At 34.0% G+C, this 21,606-nt stretch overlaps 3 protein-coding genes across 4 annotated transcripts; 1 reads left to right on the forward strand and 2 right to left on the reverse strand.

The window, feature by feature from the left end:
- Window positions 1-226: 226 nt before the first annotated feature.
- Window positions 227-6,442, reverse strand: LOC136969106 (ankyrin repeat domain-containing protein 34B-like). Its single transcript, XM_067263208.1, is given in 5 exon segments — window positions 227-1,084; window positions 1,087-1,168; window positions 5,250-6,124; window positions 6,198-6,305; window positions 6,377-6,442. Coding segments are annotated over 3 exon segments (1,212 nt in total). The 5' UTR covers window positions 5,637-6,124; window positions 6,198-6,305; window positions 6,377-6,442; the 3' UTR covers window positions 227-341.
- A 994-nt stretch (window positions 6,443-7,436) lies between these two features.
- LOC136969065 (cilia- and flagella-associated protein 57-like) lies at window positions 7,437-15,716 on the reverse strand. The gene is made up of 16 exons (XM_067263152.1): window positions 15,627-15,716; window positions 12,416-12,880; window positions 12,088-12,350; window positions 11,845-12,016; window positions 11,643-11,783; window positions 11,444-11,580; window positions 11,124-11,289; window positions 10,940-11,053; window positions 10,549-10,758; window positions 10,312-10,482; window positions 9,823-9,966; window positions 8,482-8,637; window positions 8,321-8,414; window positions 8,067-8,257; window positions 7,832-8,005; window positions 7,437-7,730 (listed from the first exon to the last, which is right to left on the reverse strand). The coding sequence occupies exons 1-16, from the start codon at window positions 15,630-15,632 to the stop codon at window positions 7,563-7,565; spliced, it is 2,772 nt and encodes a 923-aa protein (XP_067119253.1). The 5' UTR covers window positions 15,633-15,716; the 3' UTR covers window positions 7,437-7,562.
- On the forward strand, window positions 15,672-21,359 carry LOC136969076 (alpha-ketoglutarate-dependent dioxygenase alkB homolog 7, mitochondrial). 2 transcript variants are annotated; one of them, XM_067263173.1, is made up of 3 exons: window positions 15,672-16,029; window positions 20,111-20,413; window positions 21,136-21,260. In XM_067263173.1, exons 1-2 carry the CDS (start codon window positions 15,742-15,744, stop codon window positions 20,411-20,413), a joined length of 591 nt encoding a protein of 196 aa, XP_067119274.1. In that variant the 5' UTR covers window positions 15,672-15,741; the 3' UTR covers window positions 21,136-21,260. The 2 variants fall into 2 exon arrangements, with proteins under 2 accessions (XP_067119274.1, XP_067119273.1); XM_067263172.1 differs by having other exon boundaries at window positions 15,673-16,029; window positions 20,111-20,409; window positions 21,136-21,359.
- Window positions 21,360-21,606: the final 247 nt, after the last annotated feature.

Consider the following 21,606-nt stretch of genomic DNA (forward strand, 5'->3'; position numbering starts at 1 on the left):
GTGTGTCTGTATGTGTACGGCGTAACTTCGATAAGAAAGTAAGCCACACTTCTACTACGAGACCCAATAACCCACTGACATAATCGACAACACGATATAAAGCAGGAAACGGAAATGATTTCCATTTCTCTGCCTGGTTTGCGACGCGTCACGTGTACCTAATTTTAGAACCGAGTGACTTCGAATCGAGTTTATACCCCCCCTCCGAAATTACAAAGCCACTAAATTTCGTTTCAAATACCTTTATTTACAAACCATCAAAACACGGAACGAAACCAACAAGCTCGGGTGTGTATAAAACAAAAGGAATGTCATTCACAACACGAACTTTGACCCCCGTATCAGGCGCTCGTCGTCAGCTTCTCTCCATTAAAATTCAGCTCTCCCTCTTCATTAGCTGGATTGTCGGGTACAGTCAAGTAAGGAGTCTTTTTACGAGCGCTGACCCTTGAACCTATAGGTGGAAGAAGTATTTCGGTGTTAGGTGGCCTTAAAATCTCGTTATCCATCGAAGCGGTAGTTCTGGTGTCTCTGCTTATCTGTTCGCTGCTCTTGAAGAACTTGATGGTATCCCAACTGTCCGATAATTTACCCCTAGATTCCGATAAGCTTCTGCTTCCGGTGTCTAGGGGCCTGTACTTGTATCTTTGGGCCTTCCTTCTAGTGGAAGAACCCAGATCCCACTCCCACGAGTCTCCCGCTGTGAAAGACTTACCGACTTCACCAACGTGTTGTAGCGAGAGAAGAGGAAGGATTCGCGTTTTCGACTTGGGTTTCTCAATTTCTTTGTCTTCCACTTCCAGTCTTGGTGGCTCCGGTGTTTGTTCCAGTTTGGGCAAGTTGATCTCGGAATTTTCGGGTTGCAATACGGCTTTGTCCTCCAAAACGGGACTAGAAACGGAGACGTAATCTTCTATGACTATCTCCTGAAGGACCAGAGGGGTCTTCGTGTCCTTCCTGAGGAGTTCCACACAGTTTTCGTGGCCCGCCTCTTCTGCAGTTTCCAAGGCATTTCTACCTTCGTTGTTCTTCTGTTCGAGATTCAAATGCAACCCAAAATGGTGGGAAGTGTTGATGAAAACTCCAAAATGTCGTCGTATCCGTGTAGTGCTGCGTAGATGAGAGCAGTGTTACCATCGGGATCCTGAATACCCGTATCGATCGATTTCTAGAATTAAAAATTTAATTATTTTTTAAAGCAGCTATTATAATCACATACAATATTGTATGCAATGTTACTGATGGTATGCACTAACAGTTTGCGTGTTGCTTGTATATTTTATAAGCAGTATTTGCCGCTAGCGTAGCATTTCTGCCTATTGTTTTGCATATTTTGTACACACTAACATAATATATTTAAGTATTTATATACTAATGTGGAATTTCTGTGGTATATACACATTTTAATGCACTAAAAGAGCATATTCGTGCGCTGTTTGCGCGTTATACATACACAAACACAACGCATACATGTACTGTATTTTCGCTTTCTGCGTGCACTCGCATAACATATTTATATACTGTTTGCGTGTTTTAACCACTAATATGGCGTATTTATATATTTTATGCAGTTTTAATATACTAATGTAACATTTTTGAATCATCTACGTACTTGCAGGCTTGATTTATTCAATAATTTAGCATACCTGTATGCAATAATATTGAGATCCGTGTTACAGTAAGCACAACAGACGTCCCCTTTCGCAATACACTACAAAAAATGGTTCATACCATGCATACAAAACACGAATATAGATCGAAGTAAACAAATCGCAGCCATTTTTCTACTCTTTGTGACCTCATATCAAGCCTACGTGACGTTAAACTGTCGTTAAAGGGGGGTCAAAACGGCCTAAATTCCTTAAAAATCTCAGAGCACCTGCAAAAATTCGTTCTATTTAGTAGTATCCACAAGGTTAAACTCGTGAATTATTGATACAATATAGAATTTCCCAGAACAATTGGTTTATGACATCTCCCCGATGGACAATTAATCTAAAAAATAATATCGAGCCGTTCGGGGTGTTGTCGGGGTCACTCGAAAATTAATAATTAATTAATTTAAAGATCAGAAATGGTGTAAGGAGGCCTAATTTTTCGCTTTTTAAGCTCATTTTGCCGCTTAAAAGCTGGATAAATTCCTATTCTTTGTGTTCTTTAACGATTGTTTTGGCGCGGTTGCCAGGGTTGACAAGGCAACCTTCAGACTTGGCGGCCGCTTCCTATAAACAAAAGGTACAACTGTATAAAGTGTAGCGGGACCGAATCATTACTCCTGTAACGTAAAGAAGACCTAAGTGCAGTTTAGATGTTACAATAAATTACGCAACACAAAGCCCGGTGTTAAGGAGATTTATTGATATTATGTTCTTAAAATAAAAGTTTTAATAAATTACTTTTTGGTGTTGAAATATTTAATTAAGTTTAAATTTATGACGACTAAGCGAGAAGTAATTAATAATGTTCTTTTAAAATAGAAAATTGCGTAAATTCGGATAAAAATTTTGACGTCATGTTTATTTATTATTTTCTTCCGTTAGGTGGTATATTGATTAATCCGAAGCAAAAGTTTAACATTTATTTCTTTCGACAATTTATTATTTTTTATAAATAAATAATTGAAATTAATTTAATATACTTGAATATAATTAAACTTTATTCACTTGGATGAAATTAAATAAAGTCAAACACTGTTGCCAGATTAAATCGATTGATTTACGTCTGTTTTGCATAAAAAAATAATAAACTTTTTAAAAATAATGATCTGTGCTTTTTATTAATTTAAACAAGCAAAAAGTAATTTCAATTTGCTACAATCAGGGGGTCACAGACATAGTCTATCAATAATTTTGGTTTGATCACGTGATTCGTGTTTACTCCTATCACGTGATCCCATTTATTTACACAAAAAGACTCAAAATGGCGTCGTTGTCATGTGAGCAACTTAACAAATCGATTGCAATTTAATTCGTGCAGTCTTCTTTTATATAATTATTGTAAAACAAGATGAGCGAAATATAATGTATAGATCACTGTCGGGGTGGATAATATTAAAACGGCCTGCTTCAAAAATTTAAAAAAAAAAAAAAATTAGCGTTAATATGGCGGCATCATTAAACTATGCAAAAAAGTGAAATATGTATTAAAATGGGTCGGGAAAATTATGCAAATTAAATAAAGTTATAAATTAATTTTAATTACACATTGGTTAGTTAGTAGGTCGGAAATTCGTACAAACAAATCATCTTTTGCATAACTTTTTGACTGGTTTTCGTCATCCGCCGGGTTTCGGCAATGGTTTAATATTGTTCTGACGGGTTTAATAGTTCAATGACTCGGCTAAGTTCTCAGATAAGTTCAGAAATTTATGCAAATAGTTTTAAAAAGGGTCAATAATTTATGCTAAATGATAAAGCTATGCAAATACCCGAAAAATAAGTCAGAAATTCATGCGAACAGTAGAATGAAGAGTCAGTAATTTATGTACATTTGCATAGATGAAAACGATGCAGAAAGGTATGCAAATGAATCAAAAAAGAGTTAGTGGTTTAAGCAAATGAATTTATATTTATAAACCGACTTGGACTGTTGTATGGTTGAAAAGAATTTTCGAAGCTATACAATTGAAATTATGTTTCAGCAATTTATTCGGATTATATATATATATTATATATATAATATATAATTTAAAATAGGCCAAGAAAATTATGCAAATGAGAGCAAGCTTTCAACGAAATTCAACCATGTAATTGTTGCAAAAAGAATAGGAAAGTTACGCAAATAAAACTAAAGTAATTGAAATTGTGCAAATAAAATTATGCAGATAAGTTAAATTTTTAATCATTGTATGTCTCGCAAAAAGACCGCAACTTGACTTTCTTTTAATTTCCATAGCATGGCTGAAGTCTATCAGGGACTTCATAGCTCATGGGACTTCATAGCTCATGGGACTTCAGCCATGAAGTCCCATGAGCTATGCCATGTTATGGAATTTTAAAAAAAGCCTAGAAATTTGGATAAATGGAACTAAGGTCAGGTCAAGAACGTTATTTTGGGAGCGCAAAGGGGTAGATTTAATTTCCTATCGAGCGTTACATAAATGAATAAAATTCGATATTGTAGATGAAAGATAAAGCGTATTAAAGGGCCTTCTACGTAGGGCTGTTAAAAGAATAATTGTATAGAAAATGTCACGACAAACACCGATCGATGTTTGTTGACGTCAAAACGAAAGTGAAACATCGTCCGTCAATGCGGACAAGAAACTTTTTTTCCTATGGGATCGAATGTCCGTTTCGTTTTCATATGTCCGCAATCTTGGTTATTTTTAACATTTCTTCATTTTTAATTAATGCCGGGCGGATTGGGAAGTAATTAAAATAATTTAGGTACTGTATTTTTACTGTTCTTTTTTTCTCCTTCCGAAGCACTGGCTAACAATTGAAGGTTCCTCCTCTTTCGAATTAGACAATGGCTGTCATCACGTTTCTGCTGCAAAAATAGATAATGGTTATCAATGTAATAGTTTCTATGCCCTACTTTTAGGATTTCGTCTGTTGTAAGCTTTGTTAAATGATAGCTTTCGTAGAAAATTGTGCAATTGTGTGATTAAAAATAGAAAACCAAACGAACAACTTGAAGGATCTTCAGCAAAAAAGCGGTATCTTGTATCCTTATTTTTTATTTTTAAGTGTATTAAGCATTGTAAGGGCATTTTATTTATTTACTTATGAGGTAAACAATATTTTAATCGTTTATTGTTTAACAAGAAGTAGTTACTAAAGCCAAAATTTCACGTTTTTAGCTGCGAATTTTATGATTAAAAATATTGTCTTAAAATAGTTCGGGCGGTTTTAAAATGTCCTTTTTAAGAAAACTCGAGGAAAATGATTGTCTCTAAATATTTAAACGTTCGGAGGTTGTAGATCGTCATTAAATTCATTAATTCTGACATTTACGAGAAATCCTGAAGCATTTTAAGAGTATGGCGGTATCGAAGCTATTAAACAATTAGCAAATTATTGAGCAACTTAAAATATTCAAACTCAATCATGTTATAAGCGTTTTAGAAAGAATTTTAAAATATTTGCTAAATTAAAAGATTTATAGAAGTAGAAGCAAGAAGCAATGAAATTCTTCAAAAGCGTCGCCAAGCCTTACAAAGAAAAATAAAAATGGAATATTTAATGAGCAGCAAAACGTTTAAACAGTTAAAAATCAAGAAAAACAATACTTAAAACACTACTTACGCACTCTAATAGTATCAAAACCAAATCTGGTTGATCCTGTATAGCAGCATACATCAGAGCAGTTAATCCTCGATTATCCTGCAAATTAGGATTAGCTCCAGCATCTACGAACAACCTGGCGAATTTAATCCTAATTTTGACATCCTCCAGTTGTAGCGAAGTGCATATGAGGGGTGTTTCACCCTTTTCGTTTCTGCTATCGACGTTGACACCGGCCTCTACCAAAAGTTTCGCTTGGCGGTATCTCCTGTATTTGATCGCTTCGAAGAGGGAGAATTGCGCCGTTGTACGACCCTCCAAAAAATTATTCATGGGCTCGTTAAAGGGCACTATACCTGTCTCGGGATTTTTACCCGAGGCAGGTGGTTGCACGATCGACAGGTGCATCGACTAAACTAACTTTCATACCGAGTAGAACGAGATCACTGACCTTTTAAGTCCCTCCGCGTGTGTGTACAGCGTGTAACTTTGACAGCAGCTTACGTTCGACTGCTAAGCGTAACTACCAGGCGCTCATTGATTGGTGGGGAGGGGGAGGGATGGATTAGGTCACGTGACGCTCTTCCACCCCTCTTTTTTTATTACTAAGATGTGTTAAACTCATGTTTTTAATACGTTTCCAGCTGTAATGTACGGCTTTTTAGGGGGGTGCCAAAACAAATAAATGGACGTTTTAATTAGGTTGAAGGGGGTTCGCGATGATCTCTTTAAATTAATGAATTTACCTGATCCTATTTTGAGGAATAATACATTTTAAACGTAATTTTCAACAATAGTTAGGTGAACAAACAGTTCTATCGCGTGAAAGTAAGTCAAGTTTATTTTTTATTCTTATCCATGAGTCTGCTTACTTCTTCCATCAGAGATATATTCTCCTGAAATAATTATTTTATTATTCTTTTAAAAATAAATTCTAATTAATTTATAAAATTACATCATTTTAATTACCTTTCTTAAATGAGAACATTCTCTCTTATACCGTTTGCCCTGCCTTTCTAATTGCCTATTTAGAGTTTGGATGATGTTCTCTAATCTCTTTTCCTTTAAAGTGATATCCTTTGAAATTTAAGCTAATTAAAAATTAAAAAATTAATTAATTTTTTAATATTCTCAATGGATTTATGTACCTGTTCCTTCTTGGAATTGGTCTTCTTGAGATTTTTTCGATTTTGATTCGTTTTTTCACACTTAATCTAAGGAAAATTAATTAAAATTTTAATTTTATTCTAATTTTAACACAAATTTTATCTCGAAATAAGCATTACTGTATTTCTTCGTTATCTTCATTGGTAAGTAAACTCTCTTCTTCATCTCTTTGATGATGATCAAGGGCATTTAGGCCTATATCTTCACTGTCTGACTAAAATTATCATTTGTTGTTAATATTAAATTATTGAATAATTTACAGGAAAATCGATTTAAAATATTACGAGTATTGCTAGTTATTGGTATAATTTATTCGAAATGTTCTTATAAAATGTGGCACTAAAATTGAAAAACATATTCTTTTCCTTTACCTGTGCATCTTCATTCGTTACCACGTGTTCTTTGGCTTGTTTCTTATTAACAACTGCCACCGAAAGTTTATGTTCTAACTGAAACAAGCATTTTAACGTATACAACTTATTTACGCTTACATTTGTTACAATTTTTACCTCTTTGATTCTTTCTTCCAGCTGAATCTTCTCTTTTTTCAAAGGTTCCTGGCATTTTCTTTCTTCATTCAAACACTCCTCAAGAATATAATTTCGTTTTTCTAATTTTTCTATTGTTTTCTGTAATTTCAACAGCTTTTCTTCCTACGAACACAAAATTAAATGGTTAATTAATAAAATAAAATAAAATAAATTGAAAAACACTTTCATAAAAGCCACATTCAACGATGACTTTCAGGAAAGCCATACTGGCATATAATAAAGAACATGGAATATTTTGTAGTTTATAATCAGAACAAATGTGGGTGTTTGTTCTGAAGGAAAGTCCACCAGTGGTTGAGTAGATAAAGCCAGTAAACACTAGTCGTGGGTTAAGGTCTAACCACGTGGAGTTTTCCGGGTTTTCTTCACGTGTCTGACACCTGAATAAGGGTAAGTATCCGATAGAAAGTCCTTACTGGAATTACCTTCTTAGCAGATCGCTCACTTGTTGCGTTGCCTTATCTTATCAATTCTCCCAATCCATAGAATGTGCAAAGGATCCACAGAGTATCTTATCAAGCCACAGTTTCTGCAAAGAAAAATCATGCAATTTTCGTAGCTTCCGTGAAGAATTAAATGTGGCTTCGTTAGTGTTTATCAAAAAACAATATCTATATTAAATTACTCGTAATATGATACTCTTGTTTCTGTAATCGATTTCATTTTTATACACATCTTCCTTCTTAATCAGATCTTCAATGACGTCTTTTAAAGATCCTATTTCCTGTTCCTGTTTTTCGTTATGGATTCGATTATGTTCAATTTCGCTCTTGAGTGATGCAATCTAATCAAAACGACAAGAATAATCTCACAAATTAAGACCAAGAAAGCTGCAAATTTCGTAAAAAACCCGAATAGTGGCATTGTTCTAAGGGCCTAACTTACTCTGCTTTTCATAATATTAAGTTCAGTTCTATAAAGAAGTAAACTCTCTTTGCGTGTTTTCAATTGTTTGTCATAATCGGCCTTCATTTTGATGATTTCCTCGTTCAACTCCTGTTCCTTCTCGTCAATATACAGTTGCCACGTTCGCTCTTCTTCTTGTCGAATCTCCTTGATCTAAAGCAGAACAAATTGCGAATTACCGAGCTATGGATCCAAAAATTAATCTACTACTCACTTCTTTCAATTCTTCTTCGTATTTTTTCAGTTTCTTTTCATAATCTTCACACTTTCTTCTTGAAACTTCTTGCAGATCATTCATTGTTTTCTCAGATCTTTCTTTCACGTCTTGCAGCTCGTATTTGGATTGATTTTGGATCTTTTCTATTCTTTCATATTGAACTATCAACTTGCCACGATGTTCCTCCTCTAATCAAAACATTAAATGGTCGAGCTTCAAATTCCTTCTAATTTAAAATGCCATGGACTCACCTTGTTTTTCAAAATCTTTTCTGTGTTTCTCCTCCAAATCTACGATTTCTAATTCATGTTTCTTTTTCATCTCAGAGATTCCTTCAATTAGCTTCTGAACATTAAATAAATTATTAGCATAAATTGTAAGATTTTTGAAATTAATAGACTGAAAGATTTACCTCAATTTCTTTCTTCAGATTATCTATATCTTCAGTAAATTTCTTGGATAAGTTCGCGATATATTTATCATTTTGTTCGGATTTCTTCCTCAATTGGTAAGCTCTATCGATCCTCAGCTCTTCTATATAATTCTGAAGTTGATCAATCTTTTCTATCTAAAAATCGCACAAAAATAGACATCCTTGGACATCAGGATTAATGAAATGTGTTCTTGGTAGCTATTTCAGGCATCGGAATGACTTTAATTTATTAATTTTCCACAAAAATTTTCCAGAAGGCCTCAGAAGCTTCAGAAGACCAATTTAGAAGGCCTTCTGAATTTTCTACTATGGAGTTAGTAGATGGCACAGCTTCTACAAAGTCCAGTTTAGATAGTAATCAAATAATCTTAAGGAGAAATCAGCAGAATTTAGGACTGATTATGAATCTTTTATATCAATAATTACGTAATTAGTTTCAAAATTATTTCTTTATTCTTAAGTCTGATACCTAAATAAGGACCAGTTTTTCATAAAAATTATCCCGTGAGACATCTTCCCTTGGCAGATCGCCCGTGTGTTGCATTTCCTTATTCCATCAGCCTAAATACGATTCCAGATTTATGGGATAATCTGTGAAGGGACAGTTCTAACGCGAGACCCACTAAAATGTTTGCAAATCCTATAATCGTATACGACGACGTGTAGAAATTACGAAAATGTCTCTACATGTAATTATTGATCCGTGGCACCCGCCTGAGAGAACACTTAAAAAATCAATAAACGGTGAAGGTACAGGACAATAACATCCAAAAAAATCACTTTTTAAGATTTTTAAGGATACTTTCCAGGAGTCAATTATTAATCCTATACACGTTCACGTAAGATTAGATGTTTGAGAATTTATTTTTATCGCCTACGCTCATCAGTAACTAGAAAATTAATTGACGTATCAATATGACCCAATTCCTTCAACTTAAAAAAAACAAAGAGTAATAATAAATTCTGATATGAAAAGGCAGATTAAATGGATTTTTTGCAATCTAATTATAAAACTTATTGACTTTTTTTTAAATTTTAATTCTAAGAACGTCTCCGCTCTGAATGGAACCATGTAACTAGTTTTTTGGGGCGCGTTTTTTTTTCGATTAAATTCTGTAAATATGAGACTAGTAAAAGAGTTTAAGGCCATCTAATTTGCATCTCACGCACCCTAAAACCTAAAAATCTCAATTTCTTGTTTAAAAATTCAAAAATTTACATTAAATTTGTATACCCATTCGAGTATGGCCATTTTAAATCCTTAAATGGCCAAATTTTTAGCTTTCTAAACTTTTATAAACGATAAAAATTTTCAATTACCTGTTCCTGGACCTCTTCTTTTGTAGTGAAGGTAGCAGTGAAAAGAACTGTTTCTGGTTGAGCTTCGTGTTCTACCTGCCAGAAGCAAAGAGTTCCGTCGGCTCCTGATGAGGCAAGTAAAGTACCATCGTATGATAGCTTCATCTGAAAATTATCGGAAGCATCTTAATTTATCGTAATTGCCATTTTATTCGGTCGAGTATCATCATCTTTCTTCGTCCCTCATCAATCTATGTTTATTCCACCGCGGGCCAATCCCATTATATTAATCAATTTTGCCTCTCTGTATTCGAATCTTGTATCAATCTGGATTAATCAAGAGTAGTTCTAAATAGAGATGTCTTTCCTCGTCACTCATCATCTACGTACTTGACCCGTTGTGAACCATACCCAACAATAATAATATTATTCATAGAGTGTTTTATTTTCTTCATTATGCGTCTTGCGCCATTCCTTTTATAATTTCTTATTATATATCGAGAAACTCACCTTTGTTACTTCTCCCAAATGTGCCATATGCTCCTCACCCTCCAAAATCTCCTGAAGAGGTTGAGCTTCCATTCTTAAGTTACCTTCGCTCGTACCTAAATATATTTTTTTATTGCACAGACTTGGAATACAGCTGGTCACTAACGTATTGCACTCGATCGACCTCGAATTCTGCAAAGATCCAACATCAAATATACCCACTTCTAGATCTAGAAGTGGCCATTTTGGGGTTCTTACCTTAAAATTTTTCAGTTCTTTAATAGTTTTATCCGAACAAGTGATATAAACATTTCCATTTTCGGCAACGAACATGGCGTAATAGTTGCAACTCCTTTCCACGATATCCTGAACTCTTGTACCACTTTGTACGTTCCATTTATAGAATGCCCCGTCTTCTGCACAGGATAATATACTAGTATCTGCTTCTGTCCACAAAATGGATCTTACCTATATAATATATTATATTATAAGAACTTTATTTTACGCATAAAATATTTTTACTTTCATAATTTAGATTAAAATTTCTGAACTTTGAACAACACCCTCAGGAAGGATGATATATTGTACTATAATAGTGTCACGGAAATTAAGTTACTCTTGCTGTATCATCGTTAATTTGCATAATTACCGCTCCGAAATGTCCTTTAAGCTTAGCAATTATATCTAGAGTGATGGTTGAATAGATGCAGATCACGTAACCGGAAGTACAAGCGAACAGATGTCCACCCTCGCTGAATGAACACTGAAAATGGTTCTAAGTCAATATTCACAGGTGTTTTTTTTTTAATTAAAGAGAGTTTATTTTGTCATACCTGATCTGATTCTCTGATAGGATATTCTTTCAACGTTCTGAGTTCATTCAGAAACACTGCAAAGAAACGTAGTTTGTCACCACATCCTGCAACAACATAATTGCCTGAAGGATGAACGGACATGCTGAATAATTCTTGATGAATGAATTGTCTTAATTCTAACTTTCTGAAACACAAAAGAACATAAGGTAAAATAATCAGTTAACAGCATGTAGAATGCCATAAGGTAGAGCTTGGAAGTAAGATTTAATTTTGTTAAACATGAACTGGAACTAAACAGAAACTACGATTTCGTGCAATACTGTTTATTTCCTACTTACTGCTTTTTATAATCCCAAAAATGAAAGAAATTCGGGGTGCAGAAGGCTACTAACTGCTTCTGTATGCATACATCCAAATCACGGATGCCACCGACGAGATTCGGTTGTAGAAAGTTTAAAAATTTTTCACGAAAACACTAAAACATAAAGATTGAATTTCTATTCAAGAATTTATATTGTATAAAACCTCTGTCCTTACCTTTTCCCACTCTTCTGTTTCGAATGCAAAGCTGCATAAGCGTCCTTGATTAGTGTTAATTACTACTAACTTTCCCTTAGGATTAACGATCAGGTTCGTGATTTTTTCATCCTCATCCTCTTCCATTTCGTTCGATGGCAACTATTATGCAAAATTGTACCTTAAACTGTGTAATATTCTGCTAAATTTGCATATTACTCACCTCGATGACACCAAGAGGGATATGTTTGATAGTCGCTTTTTCAATTTCGTAAACCGCTACTAACCGATGCCCACAAAGAGCTAAGATTCTCTTATCTGTGGCAACAAGACGATTTATTGGATTTACATCATTAAGAACCCGTTCTAACAACTGGCGCCTTGCTAAACCACCTCTAAACAACATTCCTAATTAGGATTACAGTACATTTTAAAAAAATTTTTCTTTGTCTAATTGTAGACTTACTTGTTAGGATCCTGACAGTACTCGTCAGTGACAAGGATCTCATCGACTTCTTCATTGTTTTCTATTACCAGAATTCTTCCATCGTTACTTCCAATGGCGATTTTAGATTTAGAAAACCAAACGTGGCATAGATAATTCACTTCTTCTTCCTCGTAACGTTGGAAAATAAACTGCTTGAAGTTACCTCCACTTATACGATAAGTTCTGAGGGTCTTCTTCCCAACTGAGCACACTTGACTGAAGTCCTTTGGATGGAATGTTACCTAGAAGAAAACAACACATGAAATACAGCACTCGTTATGTTCACTAATAGTAAGGATTTTCTCACCTGGAAAATTTCGCAATCCTTTTTTAAATTTAAAGGTTCATAGACGCAGATAATGTCATTTTTATTCCAATCCCAAAGAATCATTTGCCAGTCAGGTGGCCCAGTTTGTGCCAGCACGTGCCTCCCATCGGGGGAAAAACAGAAGCAAACCATGGTTTTGGAGGTCATCCGGTCGTAACTAAGGCTGGCAACTCTCTCTAATGTTGAGAGGTTGAACAAGGCCACAAAGGCTCTCCTCTTGCCTGGGATGAGCAGGGCTAATAGCTTGGATTCCGAATCGAGAGCCGCGTAAAAAGCTTTGTTTAGTTTGTTGTCCTTCAGGAATTTTTGGGTGTTATTTTGAATATTGTGAAGAACATAGACATTTCCAGCAGGATACAACAAAGTATCCTCGGATAAGAAATGTATCGCATTTTCTATATCACAACGAAATCCAATAATAGAGTGCAATTTTGGGAGTGCCATCTGCAAAAATAATTTACACATCATTCCCTAATTACCCGAAACAGTAAAAAAAAATTCTAAATTAAGCATTCTTATACAAAGTCCTTTGACCTCAAACGTGCTAAAGATCGTAGGAATAATCCTCAGATTTCATACACGTGTTGAATTCAATATACTTACGCAACGGATAAAATAATAGAGCGTCAATGTCAAGGATACGTTGATATCCTATAATTATGATAAATCATGAACTATTATAATCGTGATGAAGTGTAACTTGGTTAGGACATGCAACCTGTTTATCTCGTAAACAGGTTACATTAATTCTGGAGATACTTGGCCACTTTACGATAAGTTCATGACTAGTATTAATCAGTAGTAATTGTATTTAATGAAAAATGCGTGAACAATTAGGAATTGAAGTAAATGTAGCCACCGTAATAGCATTTAGCTATGGGGGTTTCCTTTTGATATATTTGAGGGCGGATGGTCGAGGCAACTAAGGCGTCAACCTACCGTTCGGGGAGATCCGGAATCGAATCCGAGCGGTCGAAAAACCCCAGAAATTCTTCACGGGCGCTCTTGAATATATTGGGCCTCGTTCTTCATCACCCACCTGTCTCCATTGTGGCCCTGGCCGAACTCACCATGGGTACGGAAAAAATCTAGCAACGGCCTGCCTCCATCCAAATTGCTTAGTAATTATTTAGTCTTAATATTTCGATAAAGGAATCCGGCTGTTTGTTTGATGTTTAATGTTTTATAATTTACATTTAGTTAATAAATTTTTATAACAAAGTACTTTGTTATAAATATCCTCTATGATGCAATATCTGCGCAATGTTCAACCCCCCTTTTTTTCGTAGAATAAAGTTGGCAACTCTGCTCGTAGAGTTCTGTGGACCACGATTCTATTATAACACGTAATCGTATCGTTTTTCTAACCTTCTATAATATACGACTGAAGGTTTATCTTTAATGAGTAACGATAAATAAAAGAGTCGAGTTACCTTCTGAATGCTAATAAAGTTTATTGTGGACAAACGATCGAAAATTCATTAGAACAGAATTATTGAGCGTTTATTTATAGTTTCTCTTCGTGACCAAATATTCTAATAAACAGGAAATATTAAATCTTGTTTTCGTTTTTCCCAACCAATTAAATGTATTGAAAGTTAAAAAAAACTATTATCCCACTAAATTATGATAAATGTCAAATGTCGTGCCATTTAACAATGACGGAGGAAGCCGGTTTTGTGTTAAGGTTTAAAAATTGTGTAATTTTAAAGTTTACGTGACTTAAAAACTGCATCCATTAGATCTTTTCGGATTTGGGTGCGATTTTAATGATAACAAACTCTTTATAATCTGAAAATAACGCAAAAAAGTCGGGGTTCGTCCCCATTAAAGATCTAAAGTCGGTTCTTCTTAATGTAAGCAGACAATACCAATCGCTTAATAGTGCAAACTGATAATATTTACTAATTTAATTATTAATTTTAAAATATAATTAAACCTTTATGTCCCTATAAATTTTAATTTTAATAAATTTAAAATTAAATTTTGAAATATTTCACTAAAAAAATAAATAAAAATTTTTTCCAACTTGTGTCGCCAGAGGGCTTGTTAAAATTGTACCCTCTGGCGATGGAAATTATATAAATATTAATTTATAAAAAAGGAGGAATTTAATTCATTGTTATTTTATTAATTTATTAAATTGTGTGTTTTTAAATAAAATTTTATAGCAAAATCAAGAGATATTAAAAATAAAAAAAATTGCATGCGACATAACAAATTCAAAGTATAATAATAAAAAATATACTTTTTAACTTATATATCAAATTATTTTATACAAATTTGTCTTATTTAACTTTTTTAGTTAAAAAAAGTTTAAATTTTTAACATGTTATTTTATTTCGTATCAATCTTTGGGTGCTTCTATGTAGCAAGCAGCTAAGTAAACAAACCAATAGAATGAACCGTTTCACACGAAACGGAAACGGTTTGCCTATTAAGCTACTTCTCACTTATAAGCACGCAATCTTATTGGCTGTAACGGGTGACGTCTTTTGTCGAAAATTATATTATCAATTGACAATTTCAACGAGAATTTTACGAAATGGCAACATTGTTAACATATTTACTATTTATATTTATAATAAATTATTTTTTAAAATATATATAAATAACACGAAGTAAGAATTTAGTTTACTTTGCATTTTTAAGATCAATAAGTCACACAGAATATCATTATCATGTGCAAATTTTAAAGGGAAAAAAATCATAGCACGCCATCTTGTGTGACGGAAAGACAATCGTGCATTATTAATTTTCAGTAAATAGTTTATTATTGCACCTTTTGTTCATTAAATATTAATAATCACTATTTAAAAAACAAAGTGGTTAAGATTTTATAAGAAAATCTGCTTTTGTGAAAAATTTCTGTCGACACACGAAAAATTATTTCGATATCAAACCTTTTAATTCTATAAAAAAATTCGTTAAAAATTATATGCTTGTAATAAAAAGTTTTATAAATATTACAGAATTATTATATTAAAAAAAAAATTCTTTCTTTTGTAAATTTAAAAATTTAAATCGTAGTGACGTCATAAAACTTGATTAACAATGTTTTGTATTTTTAGCTACTTTGAATTCTTAATTATAAATACATAAATTATTCGATTTTTCTGGATCTAATAATTATGAAATTTTAAGAGTTATTAGTATTTATTTTAGTTTTACTAAAAGGAAAATCACTCACCTCCATTGTTTGTTTACGTTACCATGGTAACTGCGAATGATTTTAGCCCGAAAGGTGTCGCTTCGGTTTCCAAACCACGTGTTAATGTTGTGCTTCGTATTTGGTAACTTTAAAGATGCTTTTTAAGTTTTCAAAACTTTTATCGTGCAATTCTAGGATATTAAGTAGATATTTAATAAATTATAAAACGCAGAATTGTAAAAAATTATGTTGCATTGCTCCAGAAAAGCGCTCATCTACTACAGCATGCTTAGACTGTAGTGATGAAGACACTTTAAAGTTAATCCAAGATAATTTTAAAATTTATAATGAATTCTTAAGTGAGGAAGAAGAGAAATCTCTGGTAGAAGAAGCTGAGAAGCATTTAAAGAGACTGCGTTATCAATATGATCATTGGGACGACGTGAGTTCAACTATAATCTGTATTTTCTAGTTCGATAAATATACTAAAACTACACGTGCTCGTCACGTGCGACTAAAGAATTTTTGAATAGCTATTACCTTTTTATAACTAGAGATGGTGCAATATGCTTCAAACGTACGCTACCGTCATTTCGACGCCATGTTTGAAATGGGAAGCTCACCTACTTAAAGCGTTAGAGCCGATATCTCCATAATTGACAAAGCAAAATCAATTATGTTTATTGCTACGATTTTAAACGGCTATCTTATACATAATATGTATTTAAATTAATACATACAAGCTAAAATGTTAGCAGTAGCGTCTTGTATACTTGTGCTCTTCCTACTTCCAACATGGCGCCGACGCGATGGTAGAGCCATTTAAAACATTGCTCAATCTTTAATTATAAGAAGAGTAATAACATTTTGAGTTGTTATTAATCTTTATTTGCATGAGATAAACGTAAGAGTTGAAAAATATAGATTATTTTCCCTTAAAACTGCAGTCAGACATTACATTAACTTCAGTGACATAGTCCATTTCCCTCATGAGTTGAAGAACAGAATTGGTACCTTTCTTCACAATATTCCATATGCAACTCTTGCAGCAGTGACATGTGAAGTCCTGCAATATATACGACACTATGAACACAAAACAACACTTTGAGCGCAAGCATTGATGAATATTGTGTCATACTCACACTAGTCTCAACCTGACTGCATTAAACATCATTAAAGTCATTTACAATAAGTGATAGTTACCAATAACAATCATTATTGTGAAACAAAGAGGGGTGGTTTTTGTAATAATATAAGCACAAATAATGTGGTTGAGATTACTGGATGATCTCAATTTATTCTATAACCATTTACTGTTGAGACCTTGTGGATAATTATTGCTTTTAGAAAGATGCTTTTTACTCTACATATATACAAAGTAAGCAAATGAAATGAGAAGTTGTAAGTAGCGTAAGAGCCAAATGAATTGCCAAATTATCAGGATATAATATGGCTATGTAATTAATACTAAGCAATTTATTGTAGGGGTAGGCTGCCTACAGCAAGACAAATTATTTGGTACAGTAGACCCCCCTATAACATGGATTCGTATAATCGAGAAAATTGCGATTGTGTTTGTATAACACGCTAAGAGAGACTCGTATAACACGGTAAAACGTCATTGCCATCTCGTGTTGCGACAGGATTGGTCGAATCTGGACCAATAGCGGACATTGTACGAACTGTTGAGTTTAAATGAGCACTGGACCTACTAAAAACATTTATTATTCAATGGCCATAAAAATTATATTTTTATTAATTAATGATGTCTCCAAAGTTCAGGAAGCTGATCAGGAAGCATGTATCGCCGTTCAATGAGCCGCTTTGCAACGAAAACAAATTTAAGCAATGTGTCGTCGAATGGTGCACACTCAGTAAGTAATCCTACAATATTTTGTTTATAGCATAATTTATATGGATTATTCCCAAAAAATTATATGTGATTTGGAAATGTTGAGTCAAATTAGTCTAGAATCGATTAATTTTATGGAAGAAAACCTTTCAAACAGCCGTAGCCCCTAAACTACTTGTACAACACGAATTCATATAACGTGGAATGTATCTACTGTGTTATAGGGGGGTCTACTGTATTTAGTAATTAATTGCCCACCAGTGGCCGAGTGGTTCTGTCGCTAAACACTGGGAGTTCGGTCATGGGTTTGCGCCGCGCTCGGACAGGCTGGCCACGTGGAGTTTTCCAGGTTTTCTCCACATTTGTATCACCTGATTAGGGGCCAGTTTTTCTTACAAGATCTCCCAGAAGGCATTTTTCCTCCCGTAACATCGCGCACCAGAGAAGACAACAGGGAACCACTCTGGTTGTAACTTTCCCCAGGATACACCTTGGTGCCTTAACTAACCACTTATTAACCTGTGCCAGGTGCTTGCCGATGTCAGGATTTCTGATATGGCGCACACAGAGAGAGAGAGTAATTAATTACATAGCCATATTATAGCCCAAAATTCAGCAGTTCATTTGACTTTAAATATAAATCAAGTTTTAGAGTTGATATACATATATGTATAGTATAAGGAGTTTGATTATACCATAAGTCAAACTTTTGTTCGGCTGACAGAGCAGTTATGCCCATAACATCACCAAGCTCCATGCACTACTATTCATGAAGTTTTCTTTTATCACCTTGTATATATAAATATACAAAGTTTGTATTCTGTAACATGATCTTTAATGAAGATTGTGAAGAAAGTCAAACATAAATAAAGACGCTTATTCAGCTGAATTAATCAATTCTCTTTTAATAGTGGTGAAGTTTAAAGAATAGTGGTGTTTTGACCCTGTTAATGGGCTGTCTTCAGCTTAACTAAGATTGCATTGATTAATTCATCAAACTTAAAAGAAAATTGCAATGAGAAGGCCAAAGGGATGGCTAAGGTTGTCAAATAGGGAAGCTAGCTTCTCTGAGTCCAGAGAAATATTAAAGCAATGTAGTGGTTTCTACCCCCAGATAAAATTAATGTTACTTTTTACTAGCAGAAAATAAAATTTTTATTTCTTTAAGACTGTTTTTTATTAATATTCTATGTATTTCATTTGTTCAAAAAATGATACAGGTAGAGGCCTGCTAACACTCAAAAGGAGCCTGCTGTACTCCAATACAGGCTCTTGACAATCCTGCCAAAGCAACTAAGATATGTTACCTGCTATATCAACATCCCAATAACCCAACATATTAATAATCAACCAACCAACAGCCGAAATTATCCTACAAACATCTCTTGTATCCATGTTTATAGGATAATTTTGTCCATTGGTTGCTTGATTAGTAACCTGCCATTACTGAGGAAACTAGGTTCATGTCCAGATTGGATCCTCAGTAATTCTCATAAATAGGCTGGTCTAAATATGTTGGAGCCAAACCTTTCATTCATATAAAAATCCATCTTGGTGTCTGCAAGACAAGAAAAACAGATCTTCAAAGCTGAAAATTCAAATAACTTTATAAACAGAAATTTGTTACTATAATTGTGATAAGATACAAAGCCAAAGATGTGTAGTTTTGTTTGTATAAAGCAATGTAATACATGGGCAATCTGCTGAGATGATGGGAGGATTTTCTATGGGAAATTAACCACTGTTTAAATGTTACCAAACACAAAGAAAACCCAGAAAATGCCATATGACCAACTTTTTGGCAAGGTGTAAATCCACAACTGCCAGTCTTCAGAGGTGTTATCCATTTGTCCACTAGTGGGCACAAGGATTGCTTGCACAGTGTTGGATGATGAAATTATAACCATACACATCTATGGTACACTCGTCATCATCTGGCATTACTCTTGATATACATATGATCTTACTGGTCATGGGGGCAACTTAGCACCCATATCCCTCCATGATTTTCAATCAGCTTATGTTATATCCCAGCGTGGTGTGTGTATGGCCCTCCTCACTTAACAACTGCTCAGACTTATGACTGGTTCTCCAGTGCAGGGAATCCCCTTTCTTAAGTTAGTCGTAGTCTTATTCCCACAGTCAGTCAATCAGTATTTACTACTCAAAACATTTGCTTCTCCAAGATTACATATTTTGTTTTAAAATTGGTACTTTATTATGAACTTGCAAAGTAAAAGTTGTTGGTGAAAAGGAAGAAATGACTTCATCTGGAGAAAGCATCAAGAATTGAAGGAAGGGCAACAGAGTTGGAAGAGGAAAGAATGGAAGAAATACAAAAGCTTACTGTAAGAGTTAACTGGTGTGTTCTCAAAAGTTTCTTGAGCTATTAAGGCTAAATAATTACTAAATAATTTGGCAGGACGTGGGTGGTTAGGGTGTCTTCTTAAATTAATTATAAGGTCCAGGTAGCATAACCGGCAACATATCTGCATGGTAATGAAGTTACCATGCATTCGTTACCATGCAGATATGTTGCCATGAAGTGAACATATCAGAAGTTGTGGGTTAAAGTTCTGTTGTGGGCTATTCTTATCGTTTAGAATATCCTAAATTTTTTATAATCATTTGTAATGAACTTGGGAATTAATTGAATTACTTCGTATTTTAGGCCATACACGGTTACAGAGAAACAGAACAGAAGCATTGGAAAGAGAAGAACAAAGTAATTTTGCAGAGGGTGAGAGAATTAGCTTTTTGTCCAAACATCAATCACATAAACCAAGTACACATTTTGGACTTGGAGAAGACCGGTTACATAAAACCTCACATTGACAGTGTCAGATTCTGTGGCGACACCATTGCCGGTCTTAGCCTTCTTTCGGACTGCGTCATGAGACTGGTGCGAGAAGACGATCCCACTTCTCGGCTCGACGCTCTCTTGAAGAGACGATCGTTGTATGTGATGACGTGAGTAAATTTTCCATTTTACTACATAGAAATTAATGAAAACTGTTCTTCCAAGAGGATGAAAATGTTTCCTTAACCTGAACTTTCAACTAAACACACTATATATTCTTAATGTTAATTGCAGACTAAAGATAAATGCAATCAATTGAAATACTGTTTCACAAAAACAATTAATTTATTAATCACTAAATTCAATGTGAAATATAAATTGTCTCATATTAATGAGGTTAATGACTACAAAATTTCAGTTGTGCCACCACAAATTGTGATATAACTATAAAATTTTCAAGTAGAAACGTAACTTGCAAATTATCTAATTGGCTCTTCATCCCAAAGGTTTTCACACATAGTTTCTGCAGAAATGAGACCTATAATTTATTAATAAAGAGCGTAGGTATTTTGAACTCTATAATATTTTAGGACATCAAATATAGTTCAGTGGTTCCCTTTTCAATTCTTCCTATGGGCTATTGGTATTAATATATGTAGTTAAGGGCACAAAAGGCCACTGCCTTTCATGCCCTTAACAGGAGCAGTCATATGGTGCAGCCCAATGTATCTAGGTAAAACCACTGAAGGAAGACATTCAAACCTAGATTGTCTGTTGCACAGAAGATTCTTCCCCAGAAAGCAACAGATGTTTGTAACCCAAATCATTTTGAAAACATCTTCATAGCATTACAATACATTTTTAGTTAATTATAATAATGTAAATTGTATTTTCAGTGGCGTGGCCAGATACAAATATACCCATGAAGTGCTAAGTGAAGAAAACTCAATATTTAAAGATTTGCCTGTTCCCAGAGGTCGCCGGATATCCATTGTCTGTAGAAATGAACCGAACAATGAGGACATTCGATAGCATTTTGAAGAAGACAAAGCAATTTAGTGTATTGAACTGTAAATAGTATTTAATATAACTCTCTGATAATAAAGTTGTGATTCTTTATGAAATACAGTGGGTGATTGGTTAACGAACATAATCCATTCCAAGACTTTGTTTGTTAACTGATTATCAATTTACCATAGGTTTCTATGGGAATTTGATTAATTCATTCTGGAGACCCCAAAAAATAAGAAAGTATATATGTAATAATAAAAATACATATATATGCAGTCTTGCATTTTTATTAGTCATATTTTTCGTCTGTTTGTGGGGGCTAATTTAATCCTCTTTTTCAGAAGAAAACACATTTT

Source organism: Centruroides vittatus, unplaced genomic scaffold (assembly GCF_030686945.1).
Source record: "Centruroides vittatus isolate TY-2023 unplaced genomic scaffold, ASM3068694v2 contig_17, whole genome shotgun sequence".
Taxonomy (NCBI): domain Eukaryota; kingdom Metazoa; phylum Arthropoda; class Arachnida; order Scorpiones; family Buthidae; genus Centruroides; species Centruroides vittatus.